This window comes from Xenopus laevis, chromosome 1L, assembly GCF_017654675.1.
Source record: "Xenopus laevis strain J_2021 chromosome 1L, Xenopus_laevis_v10.1, whole genome shotgun sequence".
NCBI classification, from domain to species: domain Eukaryota; kingdom Metazoa; phylum Chordata; class Amphibia; order Anura; family Pipidae; genus Xenopus; species Xenopus laevis.
Window position 1 is genome coordinate 37482692 of NC_054371.1, and position 18220 is coordinate 37500911.

Here is an 18220-nt window from a genome sequence, read left to right on the forward strand (position 1 = left end):
TCAAATAGATTTTTTTTTTTAATTTTTTTTTTTTTTTTTAAATGGATAGTTTTTTACAGGAAAATACAAGTTCTGACCGAGAAATAGCCTCGAAAACTCAAATTTTTTGTGGAAAAAAAAAACTCAACCATTAATAAATAACCCCCTATGGGGCAAATTCACTAAGATGCGAAGTTGCGCCAGGCGCAACTTCGCCGCACTTCGCCAGGCGTAGTTTCGTCAGCGGTTCCTATATTCACTAAAATCCGAAGTTGCGCACAGGGGTAGCGTAAGGTTGCGGAGTTGCGCTAGCGTTGTTTTGCTATATAAAGCGAAGTTGCGCTAGCGAAGGCTAATTTGCATACGGCGCGAAATTCAAATTTCAATGGAGGAACACGTATCTGCACTACAAATGCCTAGAAAACCTTCAAATCTGCAAATAAAATTTTTATTTTGCCCTACACGTGCCCACTGTCTAGGTAAGTTGCCATGAGTCAGGAAATGTAGGGGGAGGAAGGGGAGCCCCAAAAATTTTTCAATCTTTTTCAGCCTATCAGCCATCATGTAGAAAACACGCCAGCGTTTTTTTGGGACTTAGAGAAAATTTTGACTTTTTTTTAAACAATCCCTATCTACTCTATTGCGCTTCGCCAGGTCTGAGGTGGCGAAGGAAGTCTAGCGTAAAAGGTAACGTTCGCTACACTGCGCAAATTAGTGAATTTGCGTAGTTTCGTCGCTAGCGAAGATTCGCCTGGCGTAAGGTTGCGAAGTAACACTAGCCAGCGTTCGTTAGTGAATTTGCGCAGTAGCGAAAATGCCCAACGATAGCGAATTAACGCTAGCGTTCGGCGCTTCGCGCGTTAGTGAATTTGCCCTTATAAGTCTTAACTAAAGCTACGTTCATGTTACCATTAACACAAAGACGGGCACATTCTTTAAATTAAGCAGGGCGTCAGAATGCTTTGAAATAATGGGCTATGATTATCCTCCTCAGCCTGGAGGAGACTCTACGTTGGCGTGAGTCTATTCTGGGAGGTATGGGCTACAGGGTACACTTCAAAAGGTATAGACAATTAATACTGGAATATACTACCGGTATACGAAGAGATTAGGCTATTACAGCACCGATACGGTTAACAGCTGATTTGCCTTTATAGAGCGTCCCTCTCCTTTTTTAGATTTTTTTTTTTTTTAACCCTTTAAGTTTGGCTTTCTGGATATACTTCTCTTTTAATTTAACCTTATTGTTTTAAATTTTTACATGCCAGGGATTAACAGACAAGAGTAATGGGAGGGTGCAGTCTTAATAGGTCACTTTCTCTTTAGCAAGTTACAATTAAATTTATGCAAAGTTGTATTTTCTTTTTATTTTAAGACTGCAAAGGAAAAAAAAGCCAGAACAGAATCATTTAAATGGGCGAAGAGCTTTTTGGAGCCACATTTGTACTGGTTGGTCTCAGTATATGGTTATTACCCTTTATTTATATTGTAATGCACACAGACATATACACACAGACACACAGACACACACTAGGGTGAGGTTTATCAGGAACCAGTTAACCTGCCTGTATGTTTTTGGAGTGTGAGAGGAATTGGGAGTACCTGGAGGGAGCCTATGCAAACATGGAAAAAACATGCATATTCTTTGCTGTGTTCAGGTTGAACTGAAATCCATTTGCAAAACAAGTAAAAATGTACTGACAGCAATTTTCAGGTATAAAGCCGAGAATACACACAGATAATGTACCTGATAGCTTCTGAATCTATATGCACTGGAGCAATTCTTTCCAGTAAGAACTTGACCATTTCCAGGAACGGATTTGTAGGCTGCTTGGGATTTGAAAGCTTACGAGCTATATCCCTCTAAAATAAAATAAAGTCAGTAATAGGAAAACCGCATGATCTACTACTAGTTTAATATATAAGATGCATCCATGATTAAAGGCTAAAATGTTTCCAAGCAAAAAAAAAAAAAAAAAAAGGCATGAATGTGAGGTGAGCAGTTTTGTTTATTGACCTTGTTTGTGCCAACCTACCTACCAACATCTCAATTTTACATCAACTGATTTTAAGTTTCCCTTATTTTACATGTATAATGCATTTCCCTGATTTTACCCTGTTTTTTTTCTTGGTCCCCATAAAATCTCGAAATGGGGGTTCTATTGTATATAAAAAAAATGCATAATGAAAAGCAGGATTTGAATGCAAAATACCCTTATACTTGACCGACATGATGTATTTCTCACTAGAGTTAGGATAACAGTCCACAACTCTGTCAGCATTATAATAAACATACTTTAAATTAAATACAGGTATGGGATCTGTTTCTGGAAACCCGTTATCCAGAAAGCTCAAATTACGGAAAGGCCATCTCAAATAATCCATTTTTTAAAAACGATTTCCTTTCCTTATTCTCTGTGATAATAAAACAAAACCATCCTATCGGGTTTATTTAATGTCTCCATGATTTTCTAGCTGACTTAAGCTATCGAGATCCAAATTACAGAAAGATCTATTATCTGGAAAGCCCCAGGTCCTGAACATTCTGGACAACCCCATACCTGTACAAAAAAATGGCTTATTACGCTTGTTTTTACACCCTGCCTACCACCTATACCCCTTTACCCTTACGTCGGGATATTGATTCATTAACGTATTATTAAAAACCAAAAAAGAAAAATGTAGCATGGTTGCAAGATAAGGTATTCAAATCAAAGCACTGACATTCTTCAAGACATGGACCTGACCAGGCCCGGATTTACTAACCAGGCACCCGTAGACCTGTTCCACTTGACGCCCCCCCCACACCGGGCCTGGACCTGACCACAAACTGTATTATGAAGTGTTTGCCTTACCACACACACATCTGCCTGTTTACATGAACATGATGGACTAATTAAAACGTCTAGCTGAGACCTAAGCTTCTCATCTTCACCCAAGGATTGATTGAATTTTTTCACAAAATCTTGTGCTTTTCCTGGATCTGGCAAGTTTTCTGGAAATGGAAAAAGTAAACTAGCATGAAAACCCAACAGCAATAGAAATACCAATGAATTTGTCTATTATTGGAAACCTGAAAACGGCAATTTTTTTTAGATGCACCTTATTGTTCAAAACCCTATAATTGGGGTGGAGAAAAGACTCAAATGAACTTCCCCTTCAAAGTTTTACAAGCATAAATTATTATTCTCAATCTCCCCATTTCATGTGGTTCATTGTAAATTCTAAATGCACATAGCTTCATCACTCAGCAGCGATTAATTCTAAATGCAAGGTCAAAACAAGATCCTATTTAGACTAAGTGAATATGGATTAACCAGAGTAGGAAAACAAAATGACTCACTTGCAATAGTCATCAACTTTGCAAACATGGCAGTGGTGTTAGCCTCTGACTGAGGAATAAAACATACATTTCAATTAAATGAGTGAAATACATATTTAATGGAGACACTGGAAACAAAGTAAATGTGAAAATGTGAATTAATCAATGTAAGTGTTTATCCTACACATGCAACAAAATCCCTAATTACAATACATCACTAATAGTAAAATGTTGTGCTTTATATACACTGTAGCCTAAGTGTACATAACCCCTTTAACATACACTATTATATTAGTGATTAGCCTATTATAAGGTAATTAAGCAAAATGCAGGAATTAAAATTAAGTATTGCAGAAGACTCCTTTTAAGTATGACATGGCAATTTCCACATCTCAGTCAGTATCTTTGCTGGCGGCAGGGCCTTCTAGAACTCGTTTCAACAAGTATTTGCTTAAAATGTTTATGTTTGATGTTACTATGAACTAGTTAATAGAATAAAAAGTGCAATATCCTGCATGACTACAACAGTGAAAGCTTACAACATTGGCTTCAAGCAGATTAAATAAAATACTTTGCAGATACTTACAGTGGGTTGCTTGTGTAAATCCAACAGCTCCCTTACATGGCTTCTCAACATATTCTGGCACTTCCACATCTCATTCAGTGCTCTACAAGGTAAGGGAAATATGTTTTAAGGTTTCATGTTTCTTTGGTTTCCCTTTCAATTTCCTCAACCCGCAACTAAAATTGCCATTTGGTTGCTGGACTGGCAACACGATTAAAGAATGACAGTGAGCCTAGATTTTTATTGACAGCACAATTTTGTAAAAACAACTGTTTATTTCTACTTGCACACTCATCTACTAATTGTCTAAAGCTCAATTTTGATTTGACTTTCTATTCTGCAATGTATAATCCTTCTAGGATGCAAGGGGCAGCATTCCTATGAAGGCAGATAGAGGCCAGTAGAAGGCTCTTGCTTTACATTTTCCTTTACTAGTTATTTGACTAAAGCCCTCTCCAGTTCATCTTCCAGTTTTTTGTTCAAACCAGGGTCTGTGGAACTCAAGTAACCAGATAACTAGTGTAATTACCATCATTATTAAATAAATAAAAAAAACAATGCACAAAAAAACCCCCCAAAAAAAACAACAACACTGAACATGGTCCTGGAGAAACACTCTACATGCTACAGAGCTGTTCAACAATGATCAGTGTCCATCCAAAAGACTTCAGAGCTTAGAACACCTTCCCCCATATGTAATATAAGGCACTAAAGGTCCCCATAGACGCAAAGATTTTTCGTTGGTGAATGACCGATTTCAGTTGAATCCGACCAATCAGTCAAATTATCCTGAGGTTAGCGGGAATCAAAATTTTATCGGTCCCAGTGAGATCTATCTATGTTTGTAGGGCCAAGCTGGCAGCACCCTCAGTTTTCCTGGCAATATCGCCTGAAATGGTCTTTTTAGTTGATGGACAAATCTTACATTTAAATGATCATTTTGAGATAATCGTGGTTTCACGATAACGAAAAGATCTTTTAAAAAACTATGGCAAGTTTAAGTTTGCCCAGGTGCAGTAACCCATTGCAACCAATATGATGCTTGCATTTAAACAGGTGACTAGTAAATTCTACCTACTAATTGGCTGCTATAGCTTACTGCCCCCGGACAAACGTAATGCCTTATATTACATAACTCCAATGGTATGAGAAATTAACGTCCCTCTACACATAAAACGTTGAACAGCATTGGTTTTCTATCATGCCCAAGTATGTACTCACTTTACTGCATTGGGATCCAGGCTAGCATACAAATAGTACAAACACTTCATCCTTTCTTCGGTTTCTAGATTGTGAGGGACAAGAGACTGGGCAAAGATTTTCTCTACAAGTAACCTGTAGAAGTGAAAATAAATGAGAATACACACATACATATATATCCATCACTGGTGTGAATGACTTATATGGAATCAATTATACAGAGACGTATGTTAGCTTAGTATGATTATACATGGGAACTATGTGCTGCTTAGGATGTAAGGTACAGATTACAGTTAGCAATTCTCTTTCCAAATTTCCCCATAAACTAGATTTTTTAAGTCAAAACATGGTAAGCAGCCAATAACGGAAATGTTTTAGTGGTAATTAATTGGGGCATGTGAATAAAACACCATGCTACCCATGAGAAGATTTGGGTCACCAGATATAAACTATTTGTCCAATTTGGCTAATCTAATGGGGGACCAACCTAGGCTAGTCTAATAATTTAGCCAGAAAACAGATCTCACAGAAAAGACCCAGTTGCCACACCCGCAGACTCACACAAACAGGGTTTTCTAGTCTTCCTGATCAATAATTAAGATAAGCATTAATGAGATTTCGAGATTTCAGTCCAACTTTTGTCCCTTATAAAGGCATACAGACTGCAGTCAGTCATCAGAGGCCAAGTTAACAGCTAAACTTTGCAGTTAAGGTTAAAGATGGCCTCTGCCAAGAATGTTCGCCAGTTTCCTAAATGACATGTCTTCATTGAAGACAAAGATAGCCAGCAGAAATGCCTATACACAGAATAACTCAAGTTGATTTTCTACTAAAGCGTAATTACTTATTCCTTTTCTACATAAGTATTGTGCTATGTGATGACTGCAATGTTTAAAAGGTGATGGCTGACTTTCTGGCATTGACAGTTTTGATTTGTATTTCAAGTCACTGTCCTCAGCCTTATATTGTATAAATACAGACTAAAAATTTGAGCGCCCAGTATTTGAATGGTGACATGTAATTACTCCCTATGGGAAAAGACACAGAAGTGTCAGCTGTGCAACAACACTTAATTGTTTCCCAGCAACACTAGTACATCACTTGGGAATCACTGGTTTACAGCCTGCATTACCTGCAGTGTATTGACACAGACAAGAAATGATCTGAGCCTCATGTACAAAGTCTCCCTTACAGCCCACAGCTGCCTTATTTTAATTATAGCGAGCAGGCAGGAGCCATTTTGTGGATACTGTTATTAAGGCAAGCCTTGTATCATCTCAGAATCTTGTTTGTGCACCAGAATGGGGGACCTGAAGTCCATCCCCATGCCCTGGCTCCACAATTAAACAGTGAAGAGAAGGGGAAATGCGGGGAGGGCAGTGACATCTAGGAAGCGCTGAATGGAAAGTGAAAGTAATTGTCTGCCCCGCCTCTATGCCTAGGCATAGAGGAGGGGCAGACAATATTTGATTGACAGCTGAGATTTTTAATAAAAAATAGAAATTGGATTTCATGTTTAATTTGAAAAGGACTTTTATTATACAGATTTTTGTGTCTGGGTGACAGGTCCCCTTTAAAACACAAATGACAACATTTCCAGAAAACGGCTTTGACTCACTTGTCATCAATGCTATTTTGATAATATATATGCAGAAGTTTATCCTTTATCCAGCTGACTTTCTCAGCTGCATCTTTCCCACCTTCACCATGCAGGCAATACTTTTTGTAAAGCTGAGCAAGACCCATCATGGCTTCTTTCCTAACTCGCCACTAAAAAAAATAAAAGTAAATATATACAGACATAGTGAGCAAATGAGTAATTTAGTACAGCAGAAATAGTTCATAATCGCATAAGGTTACAGGACTCTAGGTCGGATTCCTGGACAAGTAGGTAGCTAAGAATTTGTTTGCAACCACCAATAATTCTGATTCGCTGAAATGCTGAACATAAAGGAAATCATTACTTTAAATACTTAATTAAAATACTTTTTATTTGAAATGTGTAACCACTATAAGGCAGACATTGCATAGCACAGAATAAAAATTAAAGGGGGTGATTAAACACAAGTTTTAGTATGTTATAGAAATAGAATTCAGCCTCTCGTTCAAAACAACTGCCTAGTTACTAGGGTAAAAAAGATGTAGCAAACAGATAACGGCTAAACTGTTGAACAATCATAATATTAATTAATAATTGAAAAACCACCAAAAAATAAAAAAGAGGAAATAAAAGAGGAAATGAAGACCAATTGAAAATCATCTCAGTATAAATCACACTAAAAATCTATTTAAGTAGAGGAAAAAATGGTATCTTCATATAAAATGAAGCAGAAACTGAATTTATTTCTTACCCTTTTATCCAATGTTCTTTCACGAACAAAACCAAGCAGCTGATCATTTACCAGAAAAAGATCTTTCTTTGCAGCTGTAATGATGGTAACAATTACATCGTGCCTTATTGCTTCCTCAGGGTCATGTGATCTAACCTTTAGGAATTCTGAAAAGAAGGGACAAACAAATCATTAGTGTATTATACTGCAAAAAAAAATCTGCAAAAAAAACCCCAAAGCTTAAAAACTCTACTATATTATAAGTAGAACGTCTGGTCACAAATGTGTCACTTGCTCTGAGCTCCACAAGGTGGTGCTTATTATACAAAGCTATTCCTCGGTGTCAATACTGATCATCCTTTAATTTACATTTTCTTCATTCATATCAGTTTACAATCTAAGGCTACACCTATCACACTGACAGAACATTCTTGGGTGAATCATCAATTAGGCTGCCTATATGTTTTGGAAATGTGGGAGGAATTTAGAGGTATCAGAAAAAAACCCAGGCAGGGGGAAAACTAACTCCTAAGCAGTTTGCAGACTTTTTATGTTCAGAGCTCCTTCTAAGATAAAACATATGGCGAGACACCACATTAGCTCATTAAAAGTTTCAGACATATGAAAACTATTGCTTTATCATCCATAGTTAAAGAACAGCATTTTCCTTGAACAGTGTATTTCACTTTCATTCTTAATCCCTGTCCTCCTCTGCACTGTAACCATAATACCCCATTTTTATGTAGGCCATCCAATACGTTTTCTTTCTTCCAATCCATTGTCAATATCTCTACTTTTCAAATACTCCATCTTTTTTTTTTTAAACCCAATGGAAATAAACCACCCCCGCCCTTTACCCTTTGTTTTGATTGTCCATTATGCGCACTCTTAATTTAATTATGTCGCATGAACCACATGTAACACTAGGGATGCACCGAATCCAGGATTTGGTTCGGGATTCGGCCAGGATTCTGCCTTTTACAGCAGGATTCGGATTTGGACGAATCCTTCTGCCTGGTAGTACCGAATCCGCATATGCAAATTAGGGGCAGGGAGGGGAATTGTGTGATTTTGTCACAAAGTAAAAAAAAAAAAATCCTCTTCCCTCCCTTAATTTGCATATGCAAATTTGGATTTGGATTTGGTTCGGTATTTGCCCGAATCTTTCACGAAGGATTAGGAGGTTCGTCCAAATCCAAAATAGTGTATTCGGTGCATCCCTATGTAACACACAGACAAACAGTATATTCAGTACAAGTCCTACTCATTGAAAAAGGGTGTGTGTGCAGTGCCCCTTTTAAGAAAGCGAAGAGAATAACATATGGATGCCTTAAATTGCTTAATACTCCTTAATCTAAGATAATAACTAAGATAATTCAACCAATAAAACTGGGCAATGCTAACATAAGCTGTATTAAGCAGGACTCTCTTTGCCTCTTGTATTAGTATTTATTTAGAATATTGTCTTTATATTTGATGTACATACTCCCTATTGTGCAGTGCTGCAACTTTATAAATACATGTTATAAAACAAAACAAAGGTCAGATGCCATTACAATAGTTAAAGGACCAGTAACATTTAAAAAAAAAAAAAAAAAAAAATTCTTAGTCTACAACGAAAAAACAAAACACAAAGACAAATGAAACTGAAATCGCTATGGCTTTATTAAGAATTAAAGGAACAGTAACACCAAAAAATGTAAGTGTTTTAAAGTAATAAAAATATCATGTACTGTTGCCTTGCACTGGTAAAACTGATGTGTTTGCTTCAGAAACACTACTATAGTTCATATAAACAAGCTGCTGTGGAGCAAGGGCGGAAATTAAAAACGGCTATATGGCACAGGTTAACTAATGGATAACAGATAACACAATTAGACAGTCAGAGCTTATTGCTATCTGCTGTGTAACCTGAGCCTTTTCTCCTTTGAATGGCTGCCCCCATTGCTACACAGCAGCTTCTTTATATAAACTATAGTAGTGTTTTTTAAGCAAACACAGCAGTTTTACCAGTGCAGGGCAACACTGCATTATATTTTCAATTACTTTAAAACACTTATTTTTTGACTTTACTGTTCCTTTAACTTACTGAAACTCCGCTTGTGCTCCTCTTCAGAAAAGGCGACTGGGCAAAGATCCATCATGCGGCACTCGATTTCTCCTACCTGGCTATCTCCTATAAGGAAGGCAGGGAGGAGAAATCGAGAGTCGCATGATGGATCGTCGCCCTGTCGCCTTTTCTCAAGAGGAGCGCAAGCGGAGTTTCGGTAAGTTATTTCTTAATAAAGATTTAGCGATTTCAAAGTTTCATTTGTCTTTGTGGGTTTTTTTCGTTGTATACCAACAAATTTAAAAAAAAAAAAAAAATTGATGTTACTGGTCCTTTAAGCATGGTCCTACAGTATAAAGCACTCCTGTTATTTGGGAAAAGAAACTTACCGGTGAGATCCTTAGCTAGGTCTGGATGGTTCATTAGGCAATGGCTGGCAAACTTCACACTTTCTAATCTCACAGGGACATGGATATCATTAAACCTAAAAAATAAACAAATAATACAATTAAAATGTAATTTAAAATCGTAATAAAATTGCTTTAAATGTATATAAATACACACACACAAAAACAGTGGCAAAAGGTTGGGAACCAAGTCAAATTACTTTGAGTCACAGAAAATGGGAATCATGGCTTTTATGGAACATGAGCGGAGCTCCGTGCATTATGCATGCCACTTGCGGATGTGCCTTAAATATAAGTGGAAGCAAATTTCAGGCTTTTGCCATTGTCCCATTGGTGATTTTCCTGATCTATGATCTGTGCAAGGGTTCCACGGACTTATTTGTAAGCCACAACTATTTTATTATAATTCATTTCCCTAATATAGAGTATAGTGGAAAACTTGCCAACTGTATGTGGCAAACAATTCTCTTTAGATTACACAAAGGTTTCATACTAGTGTAAATATGAGACCTGTGCCAAAACAGGAAATTGTTTATTACTTACCGTAATTTCTGTTTCCTGGTCACCTTCCATGGCAGCATTCACCAATGGGTTAACTGCCCTTCGGGCCAATGGACAGGACTTCCTCCAAAGTTAAAAAGTCAACTCCTCCCCCCACTCACCTGTCTTGGTAATAAGCTTGTCCGTACAGGGTGGGAAATCCCTGGTGAATGCTGCCATGGAAGGTGACCAGGAAACAGAAATTACGGTAAGTAATAAACAATTTCCTGTTTTCCTAGTCACCCATGGCCAGCATTCACCAATGGGAGCTACAAAGCTAAAAACTAGGGAGGGAATACGCTACAAATGCAGTGAAAGAAAAACATTTATTCAGTGAAATGTACAACTGATTGCAAGACTTTTCTCCCAAATCTTGCTTCTTGCGAGGCCAAAACATCTAATCTATAATGCTTTATAAATGTGTTGATTGACGACCACCTGGCAGATCTACAGATCATCTCTGGCGATGCTTTGGCTTCCATCGCCCAGGAACTGGCCAATGCCCTCGTGGAATGGGCTTTAAGTCCCCGGGGAACCTTCCTGCCTGCTGTGTTATACGCTTTGGCAATAGCTGCTATTATCCAAGAGCTCAGGGTCCTCTTGGAGGGAGCTTGGCCCCTCCTAAAGCCACCAGGAATCACAAACAAATGCTCAGATTTCCTCCAGTCTTCTGTCCTTTCCAGATAGACTTTAATTGCTCTGACCAGATCCAGAGTATGCCAACGATTTTCTTTTTCCGTCCTTGGAGATGGACAGAATGAGGGAAGTATCACCTCCAAATCCATATGAAACTTGGATACGACTTTAGGAAGAAACTTGAAAGCAGGCCGCAAGATAACTTTATCTTCAAAGATAGTCGTAAAGGGCTCTTTGGCAGACAATGCTGAAAGTTCACCTACCCTGCAGGCTGACGTCACTGCTACTAGTAGCACCACCTTCAGGGTTAGATTCCACAACGAAGTCTCCTGCAGTGGTTCGAATGGAGCCCGAGATAAAGTGTCCAACACAAATGGAAGATCCCATGGTGGGGAAATATTCTTAATACATGGTTTAATCCTCATCAAAGCATTAAAAAACCTTTGGACTAGTGGATCCAGCGCCCAACTTCTTCCTGACAATGCTGAAATTGCTGAAACATGCACCCTTAGCGTGTTTATGTGAAGGCTTTTTTGATACCCCGCAAAAAGGAAATATACCAGCAGAGAGGCCGATACCTCGGAAGGATCTCTACCACCTGCTACTGAAAACTGCACAAATCCCTCCCAGATCTTATAATATTGTGCTGAGGTTGAATTTTTCCTTGATTTTAGAAGAAAATCAATAACCTCATTGCTCAGATTATGAGTCTTGAGCCTCTCCCTTTCAACCTCCAGGCCATCAAGGATAGATGATTTCCTTCCTGACAATGGATCATCCCTTGGGATAACCATCCTGGAAATTCTGGAATCTTCCTGGGCCGAAAGCACGCCAACCTGCGAAGTAGTGGGAACCATGGTCTCCTCGACCAGAAGGGAATCACCACTATAGCCTCCGATGATTCCTGATCTATTTTCTTCAGAACCTTCCAAATGAGGGGGATCGGAGGGAAGACATAGATCAACCCTATGGACCAATCTCGAGTTAGGCCGTCTAGGGCCGCTGCTCCCTTGCACGGGAACCTTGAAAAAAAGACTTGACACTTCTTGTTTTGATCTGAGGCCATAGCATCTATATCTGGGAGACCCCATGTCTCCACTAGGTCCTGGAAGATGTCTCCGTGTAGGCTCCATTCTCCAGGATCTATAAACACTCGACTCAGAAAATCTGCCTTTCGATTTTCTACTCCTGGCAGATGCACCGCTGTCAGACTCCTTAAACGTGATTCTGCGAACTGATAGATCCTTTCTGCTTCCCTTAGCAACGCCATACTTCTGGTACCTCCTTGCTTCTGGACATATGCTACTGCTGTCACATTGTCGGACATGATTTTTACATCCTTTTCTTGTAAAAACTCTGTGAAGGAAGAAAGTGCTTCGCCTATTGCCCTCAGCTCTAGAATATTTGCCGGATCTTGATTGCTCTTCCATAAGCCTTGAACGCACTGATCTTGCATATGTGCCCCCCAACCGGTTCCTGAAGCATCGGTCGTTATGACCGTCCACTTGGGTTCTTCCAGGTACGTACCCTTTCCCAGATTGTCTTGGACGCACCACCAATCTAGACTGTCCTTTACATCTTGTGGTATTCTCAGTCTCTTGTGTAGATTTAACTGGGGATTCCTCACTTTTCTTAATAGGAAGTTTTGCAGGGGTCTCGAGTGCCATCTTGCCCACTTCACCATTTGTATAGTTGAAGACATCAAGCCCAGTATCCTCAGACAATGTCTCACTGTTATGATCTCCTGACTCCTGAAAAACATAACTGCTTGTATCATGTTCTCTTGTTTCTCCATTGGTAGGCTTACCAGATTCTGTGTTGTCTGAAATAATGCCCCGAGAAACGTCAGAGATCTTGTGGGGAACAAGTTGCTCTTCTCTATATTGACGACCCATCCGAAAAACTGAAGGAAGTCTAGCACCCTTCTTGTGTGAACTTCGGCTTCCACTTGTGATCTTGCCGTCACCAGAATGTCGTCCAAATAGTGAAAAACTGATATGCCTTCTTTCCTTAACTCTGCTATCAGCACAACCAGAACCTTTGTGAAAACCCTTGGTGATTGCGACAGGCCAAAGGGGAGACACCTGAACTGGACATGTATTTCGCCGACTGCGAATCTTAGGTATTTTCTGTGCTCCGGGCAAATAGGTACATGGAAATATGCATCTTTTAAATCTATATTCGACATCCAATCCCCTACTGAGACGGCTTGAATGATCGAGCCTAGGGACTCCATTTTGAACTTTCTCTTTATTAGGAATCTGTTCAACATGCGCATATCCAACACTGGTCTCAGAGCCCCTGAAGCTTTTTTTACGAGGAAAAGCCTTGAATAGAACCCCTCGGTTCATTCGTCTTGCGGTACCATCTCGACCGCTTCCGACCTGAACAATTGGTCTATGTACTCTTGAACTAAAGAATAACTCTCCTCTGAGTTTCGAAAAGAAGAAACTAAAAAATGATGCTTTCTTGGCAGACTTGCAAATTCTAGGCGTAATCCGCCCTGTATTGTACTGCACACCCAGTGATCTTGGATATTTTCGGCCCAGACTTGAGCAAATAACGCCAACCTGCCTCCTACTGCCGTCTGAGCCGATCCACCCTCATTGTCGTTGTGAGGTAGAGGCTGAGGTGGGAAAAACACTAGTTCTTCTAACATTCCCTCTGGGGACTTGACGACCGGATCTCCATGATGTCTGTCTGGAGAACTCTCTCCCCGGTCTATATTGTCTCGCCCCTCGAAAGAATCTTTCCTTATCTCTCGAGAAAGGGGGCTCAAATCTTCCTCTCTTATTCTTCCTGTCCTGAGGCAGAAAGACGCTTTTTCCTCCAGACACTTTCTTTATAATTGCGTCCAACTTCTCTCCAAAGAGCATTTCTCCCTCAAACGGAAGCTGGCACAAATTATACTTGGAAGATGCATCCGCAGCCCAAGGCTTCGGCCACAAGGCCCTTCTTGCCGCTACTGACAGTGCCATGGATCTCGCTGTGAAGCGTACAAGGTCTATTGAAGCTTCTGAGATAAACTCAACAGCCGCCTTACAATCTGCCACCATCTCCAGCAGTCTTTGTCTCTTTACATTGGACGTAACTGCTTCATCAATGTCTGCAAGCCAGAGTTTTAGGGCTCTAGAAACCGATGTCAGCGCCACTGCTGGTCTACACGCGGCCCCTGCTGCGCAATATGATTTTTTCAGATTGAACTCCATTCGTTTTTCCATCGGTTCTTTAAATACAGCCGCATCATCCACGGGCAACGTGGTCCTCTTAGCAAGCCTCACTACTGCCGCATCCACCTTAGGAGTGGCATCCCAGAATTTTGCTTCCCCCTCTTCAAAGGGATATTTCTTTAAGAATTTTCCTGATGTTTGAGGTCTCTTCTCTGTCTTCTTCCATTCCGACTTTACTATTTCTTTAATAGAAGCATGAACTGGAAAACAGGCCGACCTTTTCTTTAATGCTGGAAACAATCTGTCTGCTGAGGATAGCTTCGAGGGTTCTGAAGGAAATGTCAATGTTTGACGTACTGCTTTTATCAATGGCTCTATGATAGCCAGATCCAAACTTGACTCCTCTTCAGAGTCTATCTCCCCCTCCTCTGAACCTCCAAATGAGTGGAACTCAGAAATGTCAGACAATTCGCCTTCTGAAACATCCGAAAAAGATTCTGTTGGCCTTGTATAGGAATGTCTCGTCTCTTCTTGACATTCGACACTTCTTGGAAACCCTGTATAACTGCTTGTTTTATCACTTCCGCCAAGGAATCCGTAAAAGCTTGGGATGTTGGAACTTGTGACACCCCTGTTTCCTCTTGATTCTGTGTCATAGGACTGGACTTTTCTGGAGGCTTGTCCTTTTTTTCAGCGGCAGGAAGGCTGCAAAATGACAACAGAAATAAAAAGTGTTTACCTCTTTAAAGCATCACACTCTCTCTCTCTCTCCCTTTTTTTTTTTTTTTTTTTTAACTTTTCCCCTTGGGGTGAGGTGGTTTGCCCGGCATTCCAGGATCCATACGCGAGCTGCTTGCCACACAGCTTACTTCTCAGAAACAGGAAGGGCACGATCCTACCTGACACACCCCTTATAAAGAGGATGCCTTGTCAAGCATAAAACTCTAAAACTGCAGCACAGGACCTTCTATTTATGCATATGCATACTGCCTGGCCCTGACCTTCCCCTGATATTTTTGGCGCCAAGGGCTTTGATTGCCCAGCCCTTACCCAACATGGCGCCCATGGCTTCAGCTTACCCCTCTTCACAGTATGCACTGAGGGCGCAAGGATCGTCTGACTATGCGCCTCTCAGCTTCCAGCCGTGGCGCATGTCTCCCTAATCATCGCTTCCTCGTTCAGCGATGCGGCTGGTATCCGAAGCCTGCGCGCCTCCAGTGACGTCATCAGAGCGCCAGGTATGTCCCCATACGCAAATATCCTTTGCAGTGCCCTAAAGTACCACAATGCCCTAATCCCCATATGTAATAAAAAGGCACAACGTTTGCCCAGGAGCAGTAACCCACAGCAACCATTAAGGTGTGCTTTTAAACAGATGACCAGTAAATACTATGTGCCGATTGGTTGTAAATCTGGGTAAACGCAGTAGCTTTTATTACATAAGGCTATTAAAGAGACATGAAAGGGAATCAAACCTCCAATACTGAATAACTGGATATCACTTGTTAAAGGCTCATTCAGATGGGTTTATGTAGAAACTGTGCATAAAAACTACCTGAACTGCCAGAAATAAATATAATTTTTGAAAGGAAACCATGTTACAATGATGAACCATTTCTCAACAACCCCTAGGCTAGCAATGTAATGCAACCCCTCCAGTGACGGATTCTGTGACTTTCTCTGCCTTTCATAGTAGGTGGTGCAAAAATGATCTGAAAAGCAGATGGACTTTAAGTCTCAGAAGGCATTACTTCATAATGGAACAAGGCTTGTAGGTGTTGCCTGACACTGTGAGCCTAAGGGGGGGGGGAATTTTTCTTTCAGTCTGAGAAACCAGGTATGCTTCTGAAAGAAATAAAATATAAAATACATTTATAGTTTTTTTTTCTGGAACTTCAGCAAGAGTTTATGCACTTTTTTTATACAAGCCCAACTGAATGTGCTCATATGGGGAAGGAGTTTCCCTTTAACGATACAGTGCTCCTGATCAGGCTCACATTCATAGCCAAGGACATTCAAAGGAAATTCTAGAAAGTATGGGAAGCATAGTGGGAGGCTGGATTGGGGAGGAACAAAAAAAGAAAAACCTCCTCATCTTAAAAACATTTAAACCTTCTTAAAGTGGACCTGTTACCTATACATAAAAGGTGTATAATGAAAATCCTTTGCAAATTATACATGGAACACAACTTTTTTTTTTCATTAAAGCATCCATACCTGTTATAAAGATATTTAAATATCTGAGCTGTCAATCAAATATCTGCCCCGCCTGAGACATAGAGGCGGGGCATTAAATTACTTTCACTTTCCATTCAGTAGTTCTATCTACATATCACTGCACTAATTACATTCCCCCTTCCCTCCTCAGGCTCTATAATTATGTAGGGCACTGCGCAAGGGCATTAGGTCCCCCATTTTGGCGTTTCCAAAATATTTTGGGGGAGATGCACAATTTGACTTAATAACAGTGTCCACAAAATGGCTCCTGCCTGCATACTGTGATTGTGTAATTCCAAGACTGAAGGAAACAAAATTTAAAAAATCGATATACTGTGTGTAAAGTTTATTTTGCTCAACTAACATGATAGAAAAGAATATGGAATTATTTTGTAGGGTGGCAGGTCTCCTTTAATGTTGAACTGGAACTAGATACAGCTGAGCACACTCCTTTTTCAAGTAGCCTGGTGCACAAGCGTAAGAGGGTACGGCAACCCCCAAAATCAGACCAAACTGTAGAAATACGCAGGCACACAGGGCGATTTAAGTGCAGGGTTACCCCTTGCTTTTTATTTCTGTGCGAACGTGCAACGTTTCGGGGCAAGCCCCTTTGTCAAGATGCTTGACAAAGGGGCTTGCCCCAAAACGTTGCACGTTCGCACAGAAATAAAAAGCAAGGGGTAACCCTGCACTTAAATCGCCCTGTGTGCCTGCGTATTTCTACAGTTAGGTCTCCTTTAATGAAATAAGAACTACGTGGTATATTTGTACAGTCCTATTGGTTCCTGTAAAACATGTTCTGTTAAAGTGCCCCCCATCATTCAAAATAAAAAAAATAAAAAAGTCTGAAAGGCCTTTATTGCACCATGTTATTTATAAGCAGCATAAATACAGACAACTTACCTTCCAAGAAAGCACTGCCATAATGGGCGGTTTTGTGTTGCCAAATCAGAATCTTTGGAACCAAACAATTTGGCAAGAAGTCGTACAACTGCCAATCTTTCCTCGCCATCATTACTCTTTGGAGGGAAAAATAAATAATCTGAGCTCTGCTCCCTAAAATCAAACATTTGCTTACATGGATAGTTAAAGAAAATGCAAAACCTGACATTCAAATACAAGCATGGAATACATTATCTAGAAACCCATTGTACAGAAATGTATTTTCCAACAGAGCTGATTTTAAGCATGCAATTCTTATCTTTAACTTATTTTAATTTCCTTTGATTCTGTAATAATAAAACAACACCATGTACTTGATGATACGCCTTAAGCAGGGGTGCCCAAAAGGTAGATTGGGATCTCCCAGTAGACCTATAGCTGGTGATCAGTAGATCTCAAGACACTGTCAACAAACAGCTTGTATAAATCTCCCTCCTGTTTCATGCATTTTATTCAGATATTTATTATGTAAGAATGCACTAAATTACAGAAATACCACGCATCCAGGAAACCCCAGGTCCCAGGCATTCCAGACATTTACTTCCATACCGGTAGTCACTCAAATATGAACTTGTAATTAGGGTTTGGAATATGGTAAAATCTTTTGTGGGGAATTTGGTTTTTGGCTGAATGCAAAAACTATGAATTTGGAACATTACCATTAATAATGTGGTATTCTAATGCCTTTTAGCAATATGCTTTATTATTGAAAGGGATCCTGTCAAAAATCACACATCAAGACCAGTCTGGATTTATTGCAAGAAGACATGGAATGGACAACACTAGACCAGTCAGGATTTATTGCAAAAAGACATGGAATGGACAACACTAGAAAAATTCAAGAAATTTTCAAGGAAATATT

General features: G+C 39.8%; 1 protein-coding gene across 4 annotated transcripts in view; it reads right to left on the reverse strand.

Moving 5' to 3' along the window:
- Positions 1 to 18220, reverse strand: part of pds5a.L (PDS5 cohesin associated factor A L homeolog) — a 73173-nt gene that overhangs the window by 23852 nt on the left and 31101 nt on the right. For all 4 annotated transcript variants that reach the window (XM_041588501.1, XM_041588497.1, XM_041588493.1 and 1 more), the window contains exons 9-17: positions 17320 to 17435; positions 9836 to 9930; positions 7418 to 7563; positions 6685 to 6836; positions 5088 to 5201; positions 3888 to 3969; positions 3323 to 3371; positions 2835 to 2974; positions 1727 to 1842 (exon numbers count right to left, since the gene is read on the reverse strand). In XM_041588501.1, coding sequence (XP_041444435.1) covers positions 1727 to 1842; positions 2835 to 2974; positions 3323 to 3371; positions 3888 to 3969; positions 5088 to 5201; positions 6685 to 6836; positions 7418 to 7563; positions 9836 to 9930; positions 17320 to 17435 — 1010 coding nt within the window. The remainder of the gene's footprint in view (positions 1 to 1726; positions 1843 to 2834; positions 2975 to 3322; positions 3372 to 3887; positions 3970 to 5087; positions 5202 to 6684; positions 6837 to 7417; positions 7564 to 9835; positions 9931 to 17319; positions 17436 to 18220) is intronic.